The sequence below is a fragment of the Vicugna pacos genome, chromosome 8 (genome assembly GCF_048564905.1).
Source record: "Vicugna pacos chromosome 8, VicPac4, whole genome shotgun sequence".
Taxonomy (NCBI): Eukaryota; Metazoa; Chordata; class Mammalia; order Artiodactyla; family Camelidae; genus Vicugna; species Vicugna pacos.
In genome coordinates, this window is record NC_132994.1 from 18927393 (window position 1) to 18947016 (window position 19624).

General features: G+C 38.6%; 1 protein-coding gene across 4 annotated transcripts; it reads right to left on the reverse strand.

Moving 5' to 3' along the window:
- Window positions 1–3093: 3093 nt before the first annotated feature.
- LOC140697661 (transport and Golgi organization protein 1 homolog) lies at window positions 3094–18622 on the reverse strand. 4 transcript variants are annotated; one of them, XM_072965606.1, is made up of 7 exons: window positions 18499–18622; window positions 18151–18314; window positions 16678–16743; window positions 12859–12880; window positions 11211–11299; window positions 10663–10771; window positions 3094–4766 (listed from the first exon to the last, which is right to left on the reverse strand). In XM_072965606.1, exons 2-7 carry the CDS (start codon window positions 18199–18201, stop codon window positions 4654–4656), a joined length of 450 nt encoding a protein of 149 aa, XP_072821707.1. In that variant the 5' UTR covers window positions 18202–18314; window positions 18499–18622; the 3' UTR covers window positions 3094–4653. The 4 variants fall into 4 exon arrangements, with proteins under 4 accessions (XP_072821707.1, XP_072821706.1, XP_072821709.1 ...); XM_072965605.1 differs by having other exon boundaries at window positions 18494–18622; XM_072965608.1 differs by adding an exon at window positions 5956–7069 and having other exon boundaries at window positions 18151–18622.
- Window positions 18623–19624: the final 1002 nt, after the last annotated feature.

Below are 19624 nucleotides of genomic sequence, written 5' to 3' on the forward strand. Positions count from 1 at the left end.
ATGAGTAACAAACTTCTCCCTGTCATGAGCTGGGAATCCAATTCTGCAAGTGTATTTTTGATATAGAATCTACCCTTTCTCTTATCACACATAACTAAATAAATAATAAATATATGCATGACTTTGTTGGGAAGATAATAAGAGCTTTTCTAAATATAAAATATTTAAAGTTATGGTTATTTACTTGGCAGAATTTTTAACATTTTATCTCTAGTTTGGGAGATTAAATATCTAAGAAACAGAACTGAAATAGAGTTTCTTAAACAACTCCAAAGAACAGATGTATGTTATACAAATATCGACATGTGTCTGCATGCATGCATGCACACACACACACACACAGACACACGCACATATCTTCATATTATGATTAAAAAAAAACTGCAAATATAAATGCTGCTCATTTGGGTCCCAGTCACCCTCTATTTGTGACTCGGGCAAGCCATAAACCCCTCAAAAAGGTAAAATAAGTGATTGATCTAGTTGATCTTTAGGTACCAGTTCTATCCCTCAGTTATCACATGGTTAATCATATCATCATATATCATATTATGTATATGCTTGTCTTATTGAAACAGTTATAATGGTTTTATATTATAAATTATATTAATATTAAAATATGGGTGACACTTAGCACCTAATTTTGCATAAACTATAGCTTGAAAAAGTTTAGTGCAAACTTCATACAATTTTTTCTAGTCATCCAGATTTCTTTTTTTTTTTTAAGTTTCTACTTGTTCACCTGTTCCCCTAAAGGTAAAGAGAAAAGCAGACAAAATACATACTTTTAAAAGCCTTTACCTTTAGGGGAACAGTGTATTCCAGCTGCTCTAATTCACTTTTCCCTCAGGGAAGCCATCCCTTAAGCAAACACATAAGCAAGACCCTGAAAGCACAAATGTTTTTAATTTAATGAGGCAGATTATGTTGAACAATAATCAACACATTTTTTGTACTAGTAAAAATTGTAAATAACTAATTTTAAATCAAATACTTTTTTGGAATATACTTAAGGGTAAGCTTAGAGCTTAATAAAATTCATATTATATCTCACACACTTTCCAGCTGTTTCTAAATACTGTAGTGATGTTGTAGAGCAAAACTTTTTTATGATTTTTAATGAAATGTGTTAGTGACAGTCTTTTAATATGAAGGTGTTATCAAGTTGGCCATACTCTGATGTCTTACTCCAGAGAGTCCTAACAAAAATGGGTTTTGTTGCTAGAAGCCATGAATACTACAGACTAAAGACTCTGAGAACTATTCTGTCATTAAGTTTAAAAGCCCTCATCAGAACTAGGCTTTTTACTCTTCAGCCCACATGAAATCCTAGTCCTCTTCCCCCGCCACCTTCCTCCATCAGCATTTTCCACCTTAGCCATTGGAAAAGAAGAGAAAGAAGTAATATTTAATGGAAGCAGACTAGTACATTCCAGGCATAGGGGCAAACACTGTGTTTGGTATTATTTTACCTTCAAAAACAATTCAGTGAGCAGATGTCATTACTCTCATGGATTAAGTTTCAGAGTGGGACAAGAGCATTAAGTGCCATCTGGAGCTAGAACGCCTTGCTTTAAATGTTATGTTTCATACTTTCTAGCTGTGAAACTCTAGGGAAGTTACTTAAACTCTCTGTGCCTTAATTCTCTTGTCATTAGTTGGGGATAATAGGACCCTCTCATAGGGCTGTTGTGAGAATTACAGAAACTAAAATACACAAAGCACCTGAAACAATGAGTGAACATGGTGAGTCCAAAATGAGAACTGACCATTATTAAGGAATTTACTCAGAGTCATAAAATATTAAAGTGTCAGGCTTGGAATTTTAAGTTTAAAGTCCATGTGCTCTCCATTCCTCTACAGCCTTACACTGAAGACTTCTTTAAAAAAAAAAACACACTGTGTTTTAACATTAAGGGGCTTAAATGGGAAATGAGTTAAAGTGCAACAGTGATCAGAAGTTCCACCTCTTGGGGGAGTGATGGAAATGTTAGCTGTCTGGGTTGAGATAGTGGTTTCACTGGTGTCTACATCGATTGAAATTCATCAGACTGTACTTTTGAATTATGTGTAGTTTGCCATACAGGAACCATACCACAGTAAAGTTGTTAAAAATTAAAAAATAATAGTGAGCAAGACATTTTCAGAATTTAAAGAATTAGCCTGGGTGGTTACAAACCTGAAGCTCCTTTATCAACCAGGGATGTGGGAAAAGAGGAACAGGCAAAAGGGAAATATGGAAAATAATGAATGTGTTGATCATAACATGACACAAGCCTGGTTCTGGGGTGTGCTTGTGAAGGGTTAGAGCCAGCAACGGAGAACCCATTCACAGCGGTGGGATGGAATTCTCCAGAACCATCCAATTTACACAAAACTTTCACTGAAAAAAAAAATAAAAAAGAGGGGTGGCACGTGGCCACTCATCTGCAGTGCTCTCCTTCTCGGCCAAAATGTCAATGGCATTAGCACAGCTGTCAGCCCAGCAGAGCTGGCCATTCATAGCACCATGTGAAGCCTAGCCTGGTACCTTTGGATTCTGTAACTGGGTGAGAATGTAGGCCTTGTGAATTTATTCTCAAATTGGACCATTACTATAAATGCAGGAGAGTCATTAGGGAGAGAAGTTTGCCTGGGTGATTATAGGCATTTGTGACCCATCCTTCTTTGTTTACTGTGCTTCTACTTTATTTTATTTTATTTTTTGAATTTCATTTTTTTTATTGAGGTACAGTCAGTTTATAATGTTGTGTCAATTTCTGGTGTACTACAAAATGCTTCAGTCATACATGAATAAACATATATTCATTTTCATATTCTTTTTCACTGTGATCTACTACAAGATATTGACTGTATTTCCCTGTGCTGCACAGTGTAAACTTGTTTACCTATACTGTGCTTCTACTTTAAAATGGATTCTAATTGTGTTCCTGAAAGTCAGCAAATGTTAAAACTTGGCATCCTTCAGTGCCAAAAGGATTGAGGTCCCCATGTCCAGTGACAGTATTTTCTTAAGTATGTGTATTCCAGTGTGGTATATATATTATGCAGATCTTGATTCTTTAAAATAAAGACAACTCGGTAATAACAATATCAGATACACCAAATATTTAAAGATCCTTTAATTTACAAAGTGCTTTCATTTACATGAAATAATTATTAAGTAATAAATTTATCCTTAGAAGTAGAAGTGGTAATCAAATGTAATGGCTTATTTTAAATTCCAGCTTTAAATGTGACATTTTTACAGGGAGTTATACCTGATATCTTGTAAAAACCTATAATGGACTATAATCTGCAAAAAAAAAAAAAAACCTGAATCTGAAACTGTACACCTGAAATTAATACAATATTGTAAATCAACTATACTTCAACTGAAAAGTGGCATTTTTTTTAAGTAGAAAGAGGGAACCCTGATAATCTACTTTGATTAAAAGTTCTAGAAGTCTGTTCAGGGGTATTAGGTCTTTTAAATGTAAAACAACTGTGAAAATTAACATAGTTTAGTTGCACAGTTATGGAGAGAAAAGTCCATCTTAATCTAATAACCTGAATTTTTTTCTCTCTAAATAACGGGGCACTTAGTGACTTAAGAGAGAAACTCTCCTTTTAAAAATGTTTTTAAAAAAGCATTACTCTTGTAATCTGAGTTAGAGACTCGGAGGAACAAATTGAACAGTCACATATTAACCAGAAGATGGGATTTGAATGTTCACAGATTATTCAGGAAAAAAAATTCAGCTAAAAGTTGCTGCAACCTTCATCTGGAAGAAGTGTCAGGCTTGGTGGTAGTTTTGCCTTGGTGATTTATCTGTTTAATCCCTGGTCATAAATCTTATAAATCACAAGCGTTTTGGCTCCAAATTTCTTATATAATACTGCAAAATAAATCAAATGTGTAGGAAGATAGAGATAAATTGGTATAATTATGATGTATGAATACAGACAAGTATATAATATTTAAATTACACATATGTATCAACTTCATCAACTATTTACAGTGCCCACTGTTTGCTAAGCCTCCTCATCTTGGTGATGCATGTGTTCTAGCTGTAGATTATAACTAGGTAGTGAAATTTACCTCTAGAGAAACAAATAAAAATGTAAATGTTTCAAATGTTTTATATTCATTAATTTCTGGCATCATATAGCTTACAGACTAAATATGATGTGAAAGAGACAGGTGATTGTCTGCCCTTGAACACTTAGGATGTATCTGAATAAGTAATATTACTGAAATCATTATAGACTTCCATCAGTTACATAATAAAATTAGAGAGATTCTTGGCACAAGGCTGGACAGAGGGTAGGGCCTTAATAAATTCTCTTAATATCATTGTGAGTACTACCTCCTTCTGTGCATCAGAAATGCTAAAATTTAAATTTTTGAAAGAATGGACCACTTCTAGAGCTGACCCTGGGGCACACTCAGGGGACCACATTGAATTATTATTGTTAAAATTAGTACTTAAAATAGAGAAATATAAATATTCTAAGACAAAAGGTAAATTTTAGGAAACAATCAATTCAATAACATTCTTTAAAAATTTTGGAGTGTGTGAGATATTTCAGAGCACTTTCCTGCATATTGTTATGTGTCCACATAGGTGACGATCATGCACTTGACTAGTCACGCACATCAGAAAAGAAAACTCAACTCCAGAGAAATTCAGTGCCTTGATTGTGATCATAGAGCTTGCTTGTGGCCGAACCAACATTAAAACCAACATATTCTGATTCATCCTTCTGTCCTTCTTCCACTGGGGCTATAGAAATAGAAATAATTACACACATTGAAGAGAAGGAAAAAAAATGAACTTAATGTTAGACAAATGGTGAATGTTCATTGTAAATAATGACTCCAGGGTTTGGCCACAGCCATGCTAACTCAGATGTAAGGGGCTGGAGTAGGATGAAACACTGCAGATTTAATGACTAAATGAGTAACTAAATACCCTACACTTTAAGCAAGTCAACATATGTTGGCCCACATTTTTAACTGTTATTAAGTTGTAGCTATAATTTATGGTGGCACTTTCCTAAGTATTTACTTTCATACTTTATCAGCATGAAAGGCTTTACTCAGTACATTAACCCATTCTGCAGAATGAGAAACTCAGGTTTGAAGAAACACAGAAAATAACCCAATTCCAATTACAAAATCCAATTATGGACATTAAGTCAGATTACATATTATTTTACAATGAAAGAAATATGTGTTTGCTCAATGGTTCTACTGAGAATAAGTAGAACGGAGATCCTTGAACTGAAAGAAGAAAAGACTTCTGGAGACGTTTCAAAAATGTATGTGGCCAAACCAAACTCATGAAGTAAGATGAGTTTCCCCTTCATTTTCCTCCCCTCTCTCTCAGTCCTCCGCTCCCTCAGCAGTTGCGCTTGGATGTTCTCGAGACCCTGACCCCCAGCTTACTCCCTCACTGACACTTTGCAGCATCTTATCCCTTTGGCCTCTCTTCCCCTAACCAAGTGTTCCAGGTAACAATTTAACTAAAAGGAGTTCTGCTTCCCTATTGTATATGCAAACATAGAACATGTCCTGATTGTCTAACTGATAATGATGGAAATTTTATGCCAGTGATGAAAGGATCGGTTATTTCATATCACATCACAGAAACCAAGAGGAAGTTCAGTTCTCTCTTACACTGGCTGTGAGAAAACTCAAAGCCATACGTTGATCTGACACTATCAAATGAATGTACTTAATATATACTCATACATATGTATACATATATATGCATTTTTTACAATATACTTTTTGATTTTAGTTTTGGGTTTTTTTTTCTTTAATATTATTGCATCATTTTATCTAAGTGTACATATTTTGATAGGTGGGATTAAATACTTTCTGGAACAAAGCCAACTGTACCTGCATTTACATATTCACATACATAAATACATACATATATGTTCACATACATACAAATATATACTTACTTATAAATGGATCATTATAAATATAAAAATCTATGTTCAGCCATGAAGGACTATTCCCACATTCAGATCCTTACTACTTATTCGAGCAGTCACTTTTCTTCCTCCTCTGTTTGTGGAAAATGCCTGCTGTTCTTAGATTTTTCTTTTTTTAAGGAAGCAGAATCTAGTTAAGTCCAGACTGCAGGCTGGGGAGTTCAAGGCACCTCAGTGGGGGTAGCAAGTTACGATCCCAGAGGCCTCAGCCCCCTTTCCCAGGTGTTTTGGGGACAGTCATTTTCTGGATGACACAGCATCAGGAACTTCACTGATGACTGCAGATCTGCCAAGGCATTGGCCCCAATGTGGCCCCCAGCAGGTGAGAAAGCCACCCTCATAGAAGCAGGTTGGGGGCCGTCCTGCTGGTACAGCAAGCGGCCTGCTCTCCTGAAGCGTCCATCCATCCGGGGCATGAGCAGATGTCTGGCTTCCTCTAGTGGCAAGAAAACACCTGCCATTCACCTGCCATTTCACTGGCTGTGTGGCTGTAGGCCGGTAACCTAATGTCTCTGAGCTTCAGTTTCTATTTGTAAACTGGAGGTGGAAAGACTCACTTCTCAGGGTTATCACAGGGGTTAAATTCCATGCCAGGTCTATAGCACCGGGCACAGGAGAGGTGCTGAGTAAAGAATTATCTTGTGTTGAGGTGAGCAATGGCGTCAGTATAGCTGGATTGAAGTAGCTGTGGCTTTCAGTTCCAAGATCTCCGAGTGACCCATGGGAGCCCGGTCACAGGGGTTGGGCCTGACCTCCCACTCTGGTCCTGCTCTCTGCCGGAGGCCAGGGCCCATCACACTGCTTCTCTGAGCCTTGGTGACCTCCACAAGCAGCGTTCCCCACCAGCAGGGAGCCTCTCCCCAGGCCACTGAGAAAATCCATTAAGCTTCCAAAGTCCTTTGAAGATACAAGCTGTATTCATCGGTCAGATAACAAGACAGACAAGACATCTTCACCAGGTAACTTCTCTTCGAGAAGCAGCTCATGGAGGCCAGGGCAAGTTGGTCCAGGGTCTTCTAAGTCCTGCGGGTACACGGGGCAGTGACCCACTTCTGATGCAGGGGTCCCATATGCAGTGCCCCTGGGGGAGAGAGGGAGGGGCAGGTACTCACATACCTGGTCTGTCAGAGACCCCATCCACACCCCTGCCCTCACCCCTCTTTGAATCTCCTCTTGTCTCCCTGCTCCTTTTTGCTTCCTTGCCCCTACATCCTGCTCACCCCCTCATTCCTAGCTCTTGTGTGTCTTCTGTGGCGTGGAGTGGATAATCCAGGAAGCTGAACACTGTCTCTGCTAGTGTAGAGCTGGCCAACTGGAGTTAGATGACATAATCTTGGAATTACTCAAAGTCAACAATGATCTTACAGTTCCTTCTTTCTGTTCCAGCACAGTTGGCATCATATATTTGCCAAAATCAGTGTCACATTGCTGCATTTGCCCATCCAAATTCTGGAGACATTTTTTACTGTACATGTTTACTTCTCATTTTAATTTTATTTTTGCGGCAGAATACTGTCTTCTCCATAGCTATAACTGCAGTTACAGCAGTAAGGAAGTGAACCCTCCTCATTTTGTGGTCCTTATAGAATACTGAAGCACACGTACAGATATATTTTATGAGAAGGTTTTATTTATATTTATCATGTCAAGTAGCTACACTATTAGAAGTTTAGACTCAATTCTTACCAATAGGTTGAATGCCAGTAGTCAGTTATTGGGAAGAGACCATCCAGTTAGAAATCAAAAGTTTTGGATCTTGTGTTAAATTCTCCTGGAAATTAGCATATGGTTTTGAAGAAGAAAAATTACGCCTGCCCCTACCAGTTCATAGGACTTTGTGAAAACATGATAGAATTATTTGCAAATGCACTCTAAAAATGCAAAGAGCTGGTCAGATCTGACATGTTGTTATTGGTTAATTTTTTTGAAATAACATTGATTTTTATCAGTGAGTGCATTTTGCTTTACTTCTATATATTTAATAGTTTGAAATCTATTTTATAAATAGTTTTTTTTGGTAATCAAAAACATTTTAATGATTACTGTTCTTTTTAATTGAGTTATAGTCAGTTTACAATGTTATGTCAATTTCCTGTGTAGAGCACAGTTTTTCAGTTATATATGAACATATATATATTCATTGTCACATACTTTTTCACTGTGCGCTACCACAGATCTTGTATATATTTCCCTGTGCTACACAGCATAGTCTTGTTTATCTATTCTGCCTATGCCTGTCAGTATCTACAAATTTTGGACTCCCAGTCTGTCGCTTCCCTCCCCCCTCCCCCCGGCAACCACAAGTTTGTATTCTATGTCTATGAGTCTGCTTCTGTTTAATGATTACTGTTTAGACATTAACATTGTGGGTGTATCCAGATGAGGATGAGCTGAAGCACACTCTGACAGCACACTACTGAATGTTATAGTTTCTGTATTGAAATATGTAAAGACAGTCACAAACTGGCACCTAGGGATATATACATTTACAAATTCTGTAATTTGTAAATAAACCCACAGACAGAACAGTCAATTAATCTTTGACAAAGGAGGCAAGAATATACAATGGAGAAAAGACAGTCTCTCCAGCAAATGGTGTTGGGAAAACTGGACAGCAGCATGTAAATTAATTAAGTTAGAACACTCCCTCACACCATACACAAAGACAAACTCAAAATGGCTCATAGATTTAAATGTAGGACAAGACAATGTCAACCTCCTAGAAGAAAACATAGACAAAACATTCCCTGACATAATATATCTTAGCAATGTTCTCCTAGGACAGTCTATCCAGTCAATAGAAACAAAAGCAAAAAGTAACAAATGGGACCTAATTAAACTTATCAGCTTTTGATAGCAAAAGAAACTATCAACAAAATAAAAAGACAACCTGTGGAATGGGAGAAAATATTTGCAAATGATGTGACTAACAAAGATTTAAATTCCAGAATATATAAATAGCTCATACAAGTTAATAAAAAACAAACAAAAACCCAAACAACCCAATCCAAAATTGGGCAGAAGACCTAAACAAGCAGTTCTCCAATGAAGACATGAATGGTCAATGGGCACGTGAAAAAATGCTCAATATCGCTAATTATCAGAGAAATGCAAATCAAAACTATGATGAGGTATCACCTCACACCAGTCAGAATGACCATCATCAAAAAGTCCACAAATAATAAATGCTGGAGAGGGTGTGGATAAAAGGGAACCCTCCAATACTGTTGGTGGGAATGTAGTTTGGTGTTGCCATTATGGAAAACAGTATGGATATTCCTCAAAAAACTAAAAAGACTTATCAGCAATCCCACTCCTGGGCATATATCAAGAAGGAACTCTAATTTTAAGATACATGTACCCTGTTGTTCATAGCAGCACTATTTATAATAGCTGAGACATGGAAGCAACCTAAATGTCCATCAACAGATGACTGGATAAAGAAGTTGTGGTGTATCTATACAATGGAATACTACTGAGCCATCAAAAAGAAAAATTAATGCCCTTTGCAGCAACATGGATGGACCTGGAGATTGTCATACTAAGTGAAATAAGCCAGAAAGAGAAAGAAAAATGCCATATAATATCACTTACACATGAAATCTAAAAAAAGAAAAAAGAAGGCACCAAGGAACTCATCTACAAAACAGAAACTGACTCACAGACATAGCAGACAATCTTAAGGTTATTGGAGAGGAGGGGTGGGAAGGGATCAATTTGTGAGTTCGAGATTTACAAATATTAACTGAGAGATAAAAAAATTGATGAAAAAACAAATTTCTTCTGTATAGCACAGGGAACTATATTCAGTATCTTGTAATAACCTTTAATGAAAAAGAATAAGAAAATGAATATTATGTATATATGTGTGTGTGTGTGTGTGTGTGTGTGTGTGTGTGTGTATGATATATGATTGGGACATTATGCTGTACACCAGAAATTGACACATTGTAAGTGACTATACTTCAATTAAAAAAAAAAGAAAAGAAAGAACACCTTTATAAATTCTTTGCAGATTGTTCTTTTCCACTGTGTGCATGTAAGATGGAAACATAACATATACTAGGATTTCAAAAGAAACACTGGGCCATGTGCTAAAAAGAAATGTCTGGTAGACACATCATATATCATTGTGTCATTAAAGCAGCTGATCTAGTTTGGGCCAAAGAGACAAGTCAAACACATGAAAGTTGTAAAGAAGAGAACAGCTGAAGGTATAAATAGTTCATGGGAAGTTGAATTTCCTGCTTTCAAGACAATGGATTAGTCAACTGAGTGACAAGGCTAAATAAAGGCCTGAAATCTTTCAAGCCATGAGGCTTAAATGAATGAGTTTTCCTACTGAAAGATATGTACTGTGCCCAGATTCACTGTGAAAATTCTCTGCTCTCATTAAGAGGAATAGGACTGTTCAACGTGGCTTGAAATCTACAGGATTCTCTTCTACAGTTTCTCAGTTCTATTTTTCTTAAAGGGTAGTGCTAAACTATATAAAAATTACCCTGGTTCATGAATAAAATTATTCCTAGGCCCTTCAATTTAAAAAAAAGAAATGTTACTGTGGTATTAATACTTGAAATGAGCAGCATGGAAGAATGCAGGGTCTAATTCACCCAACGCACAAAAAAGCCTCAGAAGCCAAATGACAGTAACACTGAGTGGCAAAATTCTCACCAAGTTCCAATTCTTGACACTGATCTCTCTTAGATTGCAGTTCAGTATGTATATCTTGAATGACATCATCAAGGATTTCATTCATCTTCTCAAGTGTTTTGATATCATCCTACAAGAAAACACAGAGGTCAGTAATAGCCACTCATTACTTTACTTCTGTTTTTGTGGTCTGTAATCTTGGAAAAAGAAGGGTTTTTTTTTTCTAACCTGAAATCTATGTACTTCATTGGAGAGAATCCTATGTTCCCTCATAGCTTCTTTAGTACATTTCTTTATTTCGTTGATCTATACAATTATGTAAGAATGGATTCAGAAATCAAAACCATTAATTATAGCAAAACCTATCTCCTGTGGGTGAGTCCTTACAGAAACAAAGAAAACAGTACTTTACGTGGGTATGATGTTTGCTTTGAACGGGCTGTTACAGAATATAATGAAATGGACCACCAGGAGGAAAGAAAGAAGAGACAGTGAAGTCAGCAAGCTAGAAGGAGGCAGACGCCCTTCAAGGGGAAGCCATGAGAATGAGAATGAAAGGTTGATTATACCTTCTGTGTGCACCTGGATATTTCTTCTACAAGTTCTGAGTTTTTCTTCATGCAACGCTTGATCGCCTCAGAAATCCGGTGTAAATTAACTAAAAAGAGATAAAAAAAAAAACCAATCTCTAATATTATCACCAAAACAAGCAAAATCGGATTACCCCAATGTTTCAAAAGCAAAGCCACGTTATCCTGGTACTCTGAGCAAAAATATCCTTTCAGCATTGCTGTGATCCCTGAAGAAGGCAAATTTAGTTAGTAGCATTTTAAATGTAAAAAACAAATGTGAAGGTAAGAACTCTATTAAAGTGAGATTCCTATTCAATCTTTCTTCAAAAATGGGGAAACACAATACAATGTCTCCACCTAATATCACATCATTAAGGAACATACAGCTTAGAAAATGTCAACGGTTCAAATAGCACCTACATCAATAGATACAGAAGAGAAAAAAACTCAAGCATCCTGTGTACTTAAATGTTGTCTTCCTGTCACCAATAAAGTAAGCAGATTGTTGCAACTGCTTTAAAAAATCAAAAGAAAGAAGAAAATTCCTGACTTCTTCCAGATTTTCCCCACCTCCACCCACAGTTTAAATTACCCAGAGAAATCTTTCTAATACCACTTGCTTGGTTACTCAGACCTCCAACGTCTTCCTGCTGCCGGAAAATTTCCTTTCATAAGAACCAGGGTGGGTGGCTTGGAAGGACACAGCCGCTGGAATCACACATCCTTGAGTACAATCTTGGCTTTACCACTTACTTGCTGAGAACACGAACACCTTACAATCTGAGTCACAAGGGTCATCAGCCCCAGACGCGAAGCTTTTCATGCACCGTGTAGGTAAACACTCGCCTTACAGGTGGATAACACCACGGAAAGCCACGAGAGCAGGGCCCAGGAAGCTAGAACCTCCTGCCAGGCATTTAATAATATTGTCTGACCCCAAAGTACAGACTTACCCTCTATCTTAACAACATGATATCTCTGCTGCCCTGAGGTCACACTTCTCTATACCCTACCCTGGGGGTTGCACTTCGCCACAAGAAACACCCACGTTCGAGGACCTAATAAATGTGTGCCAGACGGCTGTCCTGCCTCCCCACACACAGCTCCACATAACCGTCACAGCCTGGGAAGCCTGCACAGAACTCATTATCCCCATTTTACATCCTTTCATTTCTGCTCATTCATTAGTGACATTGAAGCTCCTTCCACTGACGGCTCAACGCATAGTTGAAGCCTCTGCTGTGACACACACTTTGACTGGCATTATCTGTCTTCATCTCTAAGCCTTAAGTTTGGTTACCTCAGACAGTGTCGTAATCTTTACACTTCCCCGTGAGCCAGGTTAGGCCAAAGTACTCCCCTCAAACTTCAGACTCACCAGATTCCCTAACTTTTCTAAACGGAATTAAACACACCTATGTCTTCCCACCAGTGTGACCTGTTCCCTCTCCTGGGCTCCTGTCTCAACAGGTGGTGACTCAATCCTAAAATGCTGTCATTTAGGCCACAAGCCAGGAAAAGTAAAATTATGAAGAGGCAAATTAGACCTGAGAAGTCAAGGTATTTACTTCCAGTCAAATTAGAACCAACACAAACACCTGTACTGAGGAACTATTACAAAGAAAACAGAAGCCTGAAATCTTACCTCGATATATTTGATGCTTTGCCTAGAACAGAGAGAAAGAAAATTAAATTTTATATAAAAGCACATTATTCTGCATAAATTTATAGTTTCTAACAAGCCAAACTGTGATCCAAAGGCAGTATACAAATGATGCAGCCCAGCATAATTAATTTATAGAATTTTTAAAAGTAAAAAATAATTTCCTATTCAATTGGTGATATTTCGATACCCATTTTTGAGTAAGAAGCAAGGTAAATATCTAATTTTCGAAGAAAAGATTTGTTTACAGTCTTCTAAATGAGCACCAGTCCATTTAACTTTAATCCTGGAAATGGCAGATATTTTAATTACTATCCTAAAGCACCATTTATCTCGCATTATATTTTGTCAACTCCAGTAGCCATAATGATCCAGAACCAAGGACCGTTTTCAAAGCCTCTCAGGAAACAGTAGCAAAGGCAAAATCTTTGGACTAAGCTATGCCTCTTTCACGCGCCAGAAACACCTTAGAAAACGTCTACTCACTGTTAATTATTTGCTGAACTGTCAAATGGTTCCAACAAACCAGGTCCTATGATCTTTCCCAGACGACTAGTGACAAAGGTTGCCAAGTCAGAGGTGGAGTGGAGACTGGCTAGACAAAACGCACAAGCAGCAACAGTAATGAAAGTTGACATTTACGAAAAGGGTGAAAAGAGCTCCCACGTGTGACTCAGCCTTGAAGACAGCACTGGGTGACAGCTCAATAAAATCCAGGCAAGGCCCCTGTCAAACACCGTGTCCTGGCCCCTGGTACATAGTTCCCAAATCAAAAGTTGTAAATGGTGATCAGATGCTGAGTTTGGCCTGAAAAACTTGCCAAGATATCAGAATATCATGCAGTAGTCCAACAGCACCTACAATAATGCTATCGCAGGAAAAGCACCGAGAAAGGGGAAAGGGGAAAGCCAAGGATATCCCTTTAAAGTCACACCTTGCTCAGCAGTGAGCACCTTCTGTCCGATGGCATCTCACCCACAGGCAGAGACGAGCGGGAGGAGCAACAGGCATGTGACCCAGAGGAAGGACTGAGGGGCAAAATATGGACACAGACAAGAGTCCCTTGAAAATCAGAACAGAGGGCTGTTCCAAAAGCGGGAAGCAGAGTGGGGACATGAGCTGCTTCCCTTCTCCCTCTCCAACCTCCTTTGCACCCTGTGATGTTCTTTCTTCACAGGGCATCTCATGGCCAGTGAGGGATAAAACACGCCACAGAAATCCAGGAGAAAGACCTTTGATTTGAGTAAATTTTCCAATCAATACGCATGAGGATATTTCACTTACAATGACAGGTCTGTTACAATTAACAAGTCAGGGGATCTGTTCTCAATTTTAGAACTTTGCACTCCAAACTCTGCCACTTTGGGACCAGTTAATTTAAGTCATCTGCAAAGCTCGTTTATATGGAATAATTTGTTTCCAACAGTGTTAGATAACTGAGGCATCTCTCAAATAAGCTCTTGTCCTGCTCTCTCCTAAGTTAACGTATTAAAAGACCCTAAAATAGAAACCATGTCCAAGGGTGCCTGGGACATGAATGTGCTTAGAAATGAGAGGATGTGACAGAGTGAACAGAGGATGCTTTTTGCCAGGACCATTTCACTTCACTACAGTCAGTTCCGTATATCAATTAATCGTGCCCTAGTGTTGGTCTTAATCTAATCATGTCTTCAAGTTTCATCTTGGTCTGTGAATAAAAGACTGCTGCACAGGTTCAGAGAGTAAAATGCTTTTCCACAGAAGAAGGTTTTATATGATTACAACGGGACATAATCAAATGAGCAAGTTTTGTAAACAGAAATGCATTAGAAAAAATTTTAAAATGACCTTGTTCCCTATAGATAAGGATGTTTCTTTTTTCTATTTTATGACATTTTCATGCAACGTTATTTATTCATTCTTAATGTAAATAGAAGCACATACCTTTCTAACTACACTGTATAGAAACTCATGGTTTCTGCTTTTTCCATTTGACACTAACATTGTGCATTTTTTCATTTTCCAATTTTATTAGGTAGAATTATTACAATTTCACTGCACATATACAATATATTGCAGGTAAAAACATATGTACAATATGCTGCACATATTTTTAATTTACATATTTTACTATTCTTTGTTTCTAAGAATAGTTTAGAGCTTAAGCTTTTTAAACTTACACAGTTATCACAGGAATAATGCCAACCACAAAATAAGAATCAACAAAATGTGGTAATCCAATCATAAAAAAGTCAAATGTGCTTACACATATTAAAGAATATTGTCCATTTCTTGAAATGTCTTTGCAATATATGAGTTCTAAAAGCTGCCTAATATCACACCGTATGGATGCACAGTAATTTAACAATTCTCTTACCAAGCATCATTTAGGCTGTTACTGTGTTTTCCTTTCTCACATATCTTTTTATGTTTAATTTTATTTGTTCTATTTATTGAATTTTTAATGTTCTCTATTCCTTTCATATAACCCAGAAGAGCCTAATGTTTGACATTTCTCTTATTTTTTTGAAAAATAAAAAGCCAATTAAATTGCCTTTTTCATATTGATCATCAATGGTTTCTATCTCCTTTGAGTCACTAATCCGAAAAAGAAACAAGCCTCATTTTCATTATTCATTTATTTTTATGAAGTCAGAGTTTTCATTTTCAGGAAAAAAAAAAGGTGGAGAGAGCTTCTAGTTTTTTCTTGCACCCCAAATTTTGGTCATCACTACTTCTGGATTTCAATTATTGATTTTTCTTTGTTAAAAATAAGAATTAATATTCCTGTTTTTTTCCTAAAATTTTGTGCTTATATCATTGTACACACCTGGCCTAAATTTCATTTTATCCTGGCCACACTTTATCTCACCCGTTTAAATCAAATATTCTGCTTAGGAGAAATTTTTTCCTCTCCTTTTCCACTCTCATCCAGCCCAATTTTCTTGCTTTAGAACCTCTCATTCACTTCCTAATTTAGGCAACTCCCCCCACCCCCAGCATATTCTAAAAGCACAGTGTCTTGGTGGTTAAAAGGGATTAGTCAATATATTTAACCTGACTCAGTGGCCCCACAGTTTTAGTCTCTTTGGCTTAAGGAAGGAGACAAAAGGCTTATTACTTTTTCGACTCTACAAACCTTTACAAAGCCAGGCACTGACAGACACTGGGGATTCAGAAATGAACAAAACATGGTTTCTGTCTTCAGGAACCTCATAATCTACTGGGTGGAAAGATAAGTAAACAAATACCAAATATGTAGACAAGATTACTTCCATGAGAGGGAGATATTATGGGAGCATATAACCCAGGCTGTGGGCGTTCTTAAAAAGGGGTGCCTGACCTGGGCCTTGAAGGACAGAGCCCCAGAAATCCTCAAACTCTAGAAAGAGTCTCTGCCTTCTCACACATCTTTAAATGCATGTCTGGTTATTTCATTGGGGTTATGAGAAGTGGAATCACACTGAATTAAAGGAAATGAACATTTTTAAGGTTTCACATATTCTTAAATTGTATCTAAGAATCATTATGAGAAGTCACAATTCCTTAACAGTGTAAGAAAGTGCCTATGAAAGGTTGAGATCTATGACTTCCTTTTCATAGAAAAGAACTAGGTCTTAGTTTTCTTAGTGAGATTATAGTTGTCATACTGTTTCTTATTTTAAAAGTTTAAAATACTTTCTAAGGTTGTTTCAACGTCAAACATCAATTTGCATTCATGTTACTAATCTGGAAGAAAACAAATGCAAGGTGCAGGAACTATCAAAGCCCTTGTGTATTTATGATTCAGGGGACAGCTATCGAGTACCATAATATACTCACAGCAAGGATCGTCTTCCAGAGGTAAATGGCCAGGATAGCAATCCCCAGGCAGGCAGCAAGGAGAGACTGAAAAGGAAACCACGAAAGTCAGGGCCAGGATGAAGGTAGTCAGGCACCACACCAAGGAGGTGAAATCAAAATCATGTTAACATAATTTAAATTAACTAATAAAATGTCTCAACGAAATTTAAAATATAGCTGTCATGAAGATTCATCTTTCAGAATCATAAGCTAGTGTCCAACAGGTAACCACAACCCTCACATATCCCCAGTGGGTCCCAGTGTTGCCAAAAAGGTGTGTTTGGTTAGTGGCTTGTAGGGTTGTTAGACACTGTGACTGTGGGTGTCTTTAAGTAAAGCTCCATTTCCAGTTCACCTGAGATACTACTGGGTCTTGCCTGTAATGCTGTGCCGAAATCTCTGCTATTACAATTATATTGGAATTAATACGTCAGTAATAATTAAGCAGAGAATATCCGTAAGGCCAAATAACAAAAACCATCAGTTTTTTAAAAAATTTTCTTTCACCATTGATTTCCATTCTGAACCAGGGCACACAATGTCAGATTTCTGAAATGCGTAAAAGATTTGCATAAAAGAGGAATTCAGCATATCGCATGATTAAAACTATGGGAATCAAAGCCAGTTAAAAACACAATCCCAAATACTCACCAGCAAGAATTCATCTTTAGGTGTTAGCAACATAATGGAGTGCAAAGCTATCTTTGTCTCCTTCCTTATCCTACAACCAGAAAAAGCATCAGCAATGCAACTAAGTTGCCTTTGCCCAGCACACCAGGATACCAGAGAACCTCGCACTTCCGTGCAACTAAAGGTGGGTGGACTGCAATGCAGAGTAGGCAGAAGTGAAGGCACAGGGGAGGCGGTGCATGCTAGCCCAGCTAACCAGCCCTGGTGGCTCAGCCTGCATCCCAGAGAAACCAGTAGCAACAGGGGCAGTGGCCACACGACTGCAGCCTTGCAGAAGAAACAGTGCCCACAGCCACAGGTAACTGTGTGGCCATGGAGCCCGGGCCCCCGGCCCTCCAGCTGCTGAGACAACCCTGGCCCCCCCCCACCCACAGTGGCAGATTGAGCCCAAGAACCTGACATCACTGGACACAGCAGAGGTGGTCTCAGGACCCTGACTCCCCTGCCCCCTCCCCCCTCCCCCTGGGGTGGCAGAGCCTCCGACTCAGGAGATCTCAGACAGGAGGGAAGTTTGTAAGCACTTTATGATAGCAACAGAAACAGACTCACACAGAGAAGAAACATGGTTACCAGGGGGTAAAGGGGGTGGGAAGGAATAAATTGGGAATTCCAAGTTTGCATCTCTTGAGGAGTGGTGGAAATGTTAGCTTTATTGATTGTGGTGGTGGTTTCATGGGTGTGTGCATCTATCAACATTCATCAAATTGTAAAGAAAGAAGGAAGAAAGCATGCCATGAACTGGAGGGCGTGCTCCCTTTTTACCTCGGGTTCCGATTCCACTGACTGAATGGGGAAAGCGGGTCCCCAGCTCATTGTCCTGGAAGGTCCTGGTATTTATGTAGCATTTGGTGTATTCACGCCCCCACTCAAAGCAGCTCCGTGTTCTCAATCTGCATTGGGATTTCTCCCCAGAGACATTCTTGAATCTGTAAGGAAACAAACCACTGCATCTAAGATTTAGCTCGTCAAGGTTCCAACCAACGGATACTTAATTTCATCAGCAAGACCTCTGCAAACTGTCTTTCTGAAAATGAAAGCTAAAGCAGCGGCAACAGCCTAGAAAGCCTGAGGGTCTGTGCCGCTCACTACCCGGTCCCGGAGAAACCTCACAGGTCCCCCGACTCAGCACTTGGCCCCAGGAGGCAGCTTCAGACTCAGCACAGTTGGTCCAAAGCCTCCGGAGCCTCGCCGCCAGGCTCGGCAGTTTCCCGCCACGCATAGCAGAGGGCGCCCACGCCCGGCGGTTGGGACCAACGGCGCCTCCTCCGGGCAGGGAGGGCCTGGGTTCCAGCCCCGTTTCCGCGGGGAGAGCCCCCGCTGCGTGTCCATCACTTCTGGTGCGCGGCGGGTGATCCGCGCCAGCCCAGCCTTTTCCCCTCACTGGGACCTATCCTACCCACAGGGACTGGAAAACAAGGAAATCTTTGCTTTTCTGAGTGTTGAAAGGGACCTAGAATTTATTAATGTATTTTCATAATATGCACTGCTTTAAGCGCTGGTCTCAAACCCAGGCTACTACTTTACATATGCTAGACGGCAGGTGATCGTGTTTATCCACGAAGATAGTTCAGTTAAACCAAACTTTAACATTTTTTACCCTATTTTTCAAATTTCTCCTTATCATTGAAAAAAGACTCTAATCATTAAAAAATATATGAAATTCAGTTTATACCAGACTGTTTCTCTAGCATCCCCATCCTGATCATGAGCTTATTTCAAAAGTTGCCATTTGGTGACATACACAACAGGGTCAGGATGCAAACCCTGAGGGTGCTACGCATCTGCTGTTAATTTACTGCATGCATCCTTGGCTAATATTTTCAATGGAAAGTGCTTTAGAGATGGCAGGCAGGTAAACAAACTTCCATCAGTCCTACAAGTATCCAATGTTATGAGCAATGTTGAGCATCTGTATGTCTTCTTTGGAAAGATATCTATGTAAGTCTTCTGTCCACTTTTTATTTGAGTCTTTTTTTATGTTAAGTTGCATGAGCTGTTCATATATTTTAGAAATTAACCCCGTCCATCACAGATGTTTCTCCTATTCTGTAGGTTGTCTTTTTATTTTGTTGATGGTTTCCTTTACTGTGCAAAAGCTTTTTAATAATTAGGTCCCACTTGTTTATTTTTGCTTTTGTTTCTTTTGCCTTGGGAGATGGATCTAAGAAAATATTGCTATGATTTGTGTCGGAGAATCTTTGCCTATGTTCTCTTCTTGGAGTTTTACTGTGTCATG

Coding starts and splice junctions, on each gene's coding strand:
- LOC140697661 (XM_072965606.1), bottom strand. CDS start 18,201: ATGAGCTGGGGACCCGCTTTCCCCATTCAGTCAGTGGAATCGGAACCC. Junction 16,744..18,150: donor CAGTGGAATCGGAACCCGAG/GTAAAAAGGGAG, acceptor TTTCCTTTTCAG/TCTCTCCTTGCTGCCTGCCT. Junction 12,881..16,677: donor TCTGGAAGACGATCCTTGCT/GTGAGTATATTA, acceptor TCTCTGTTCTAG/GCAAAGCATCAAATATATCG.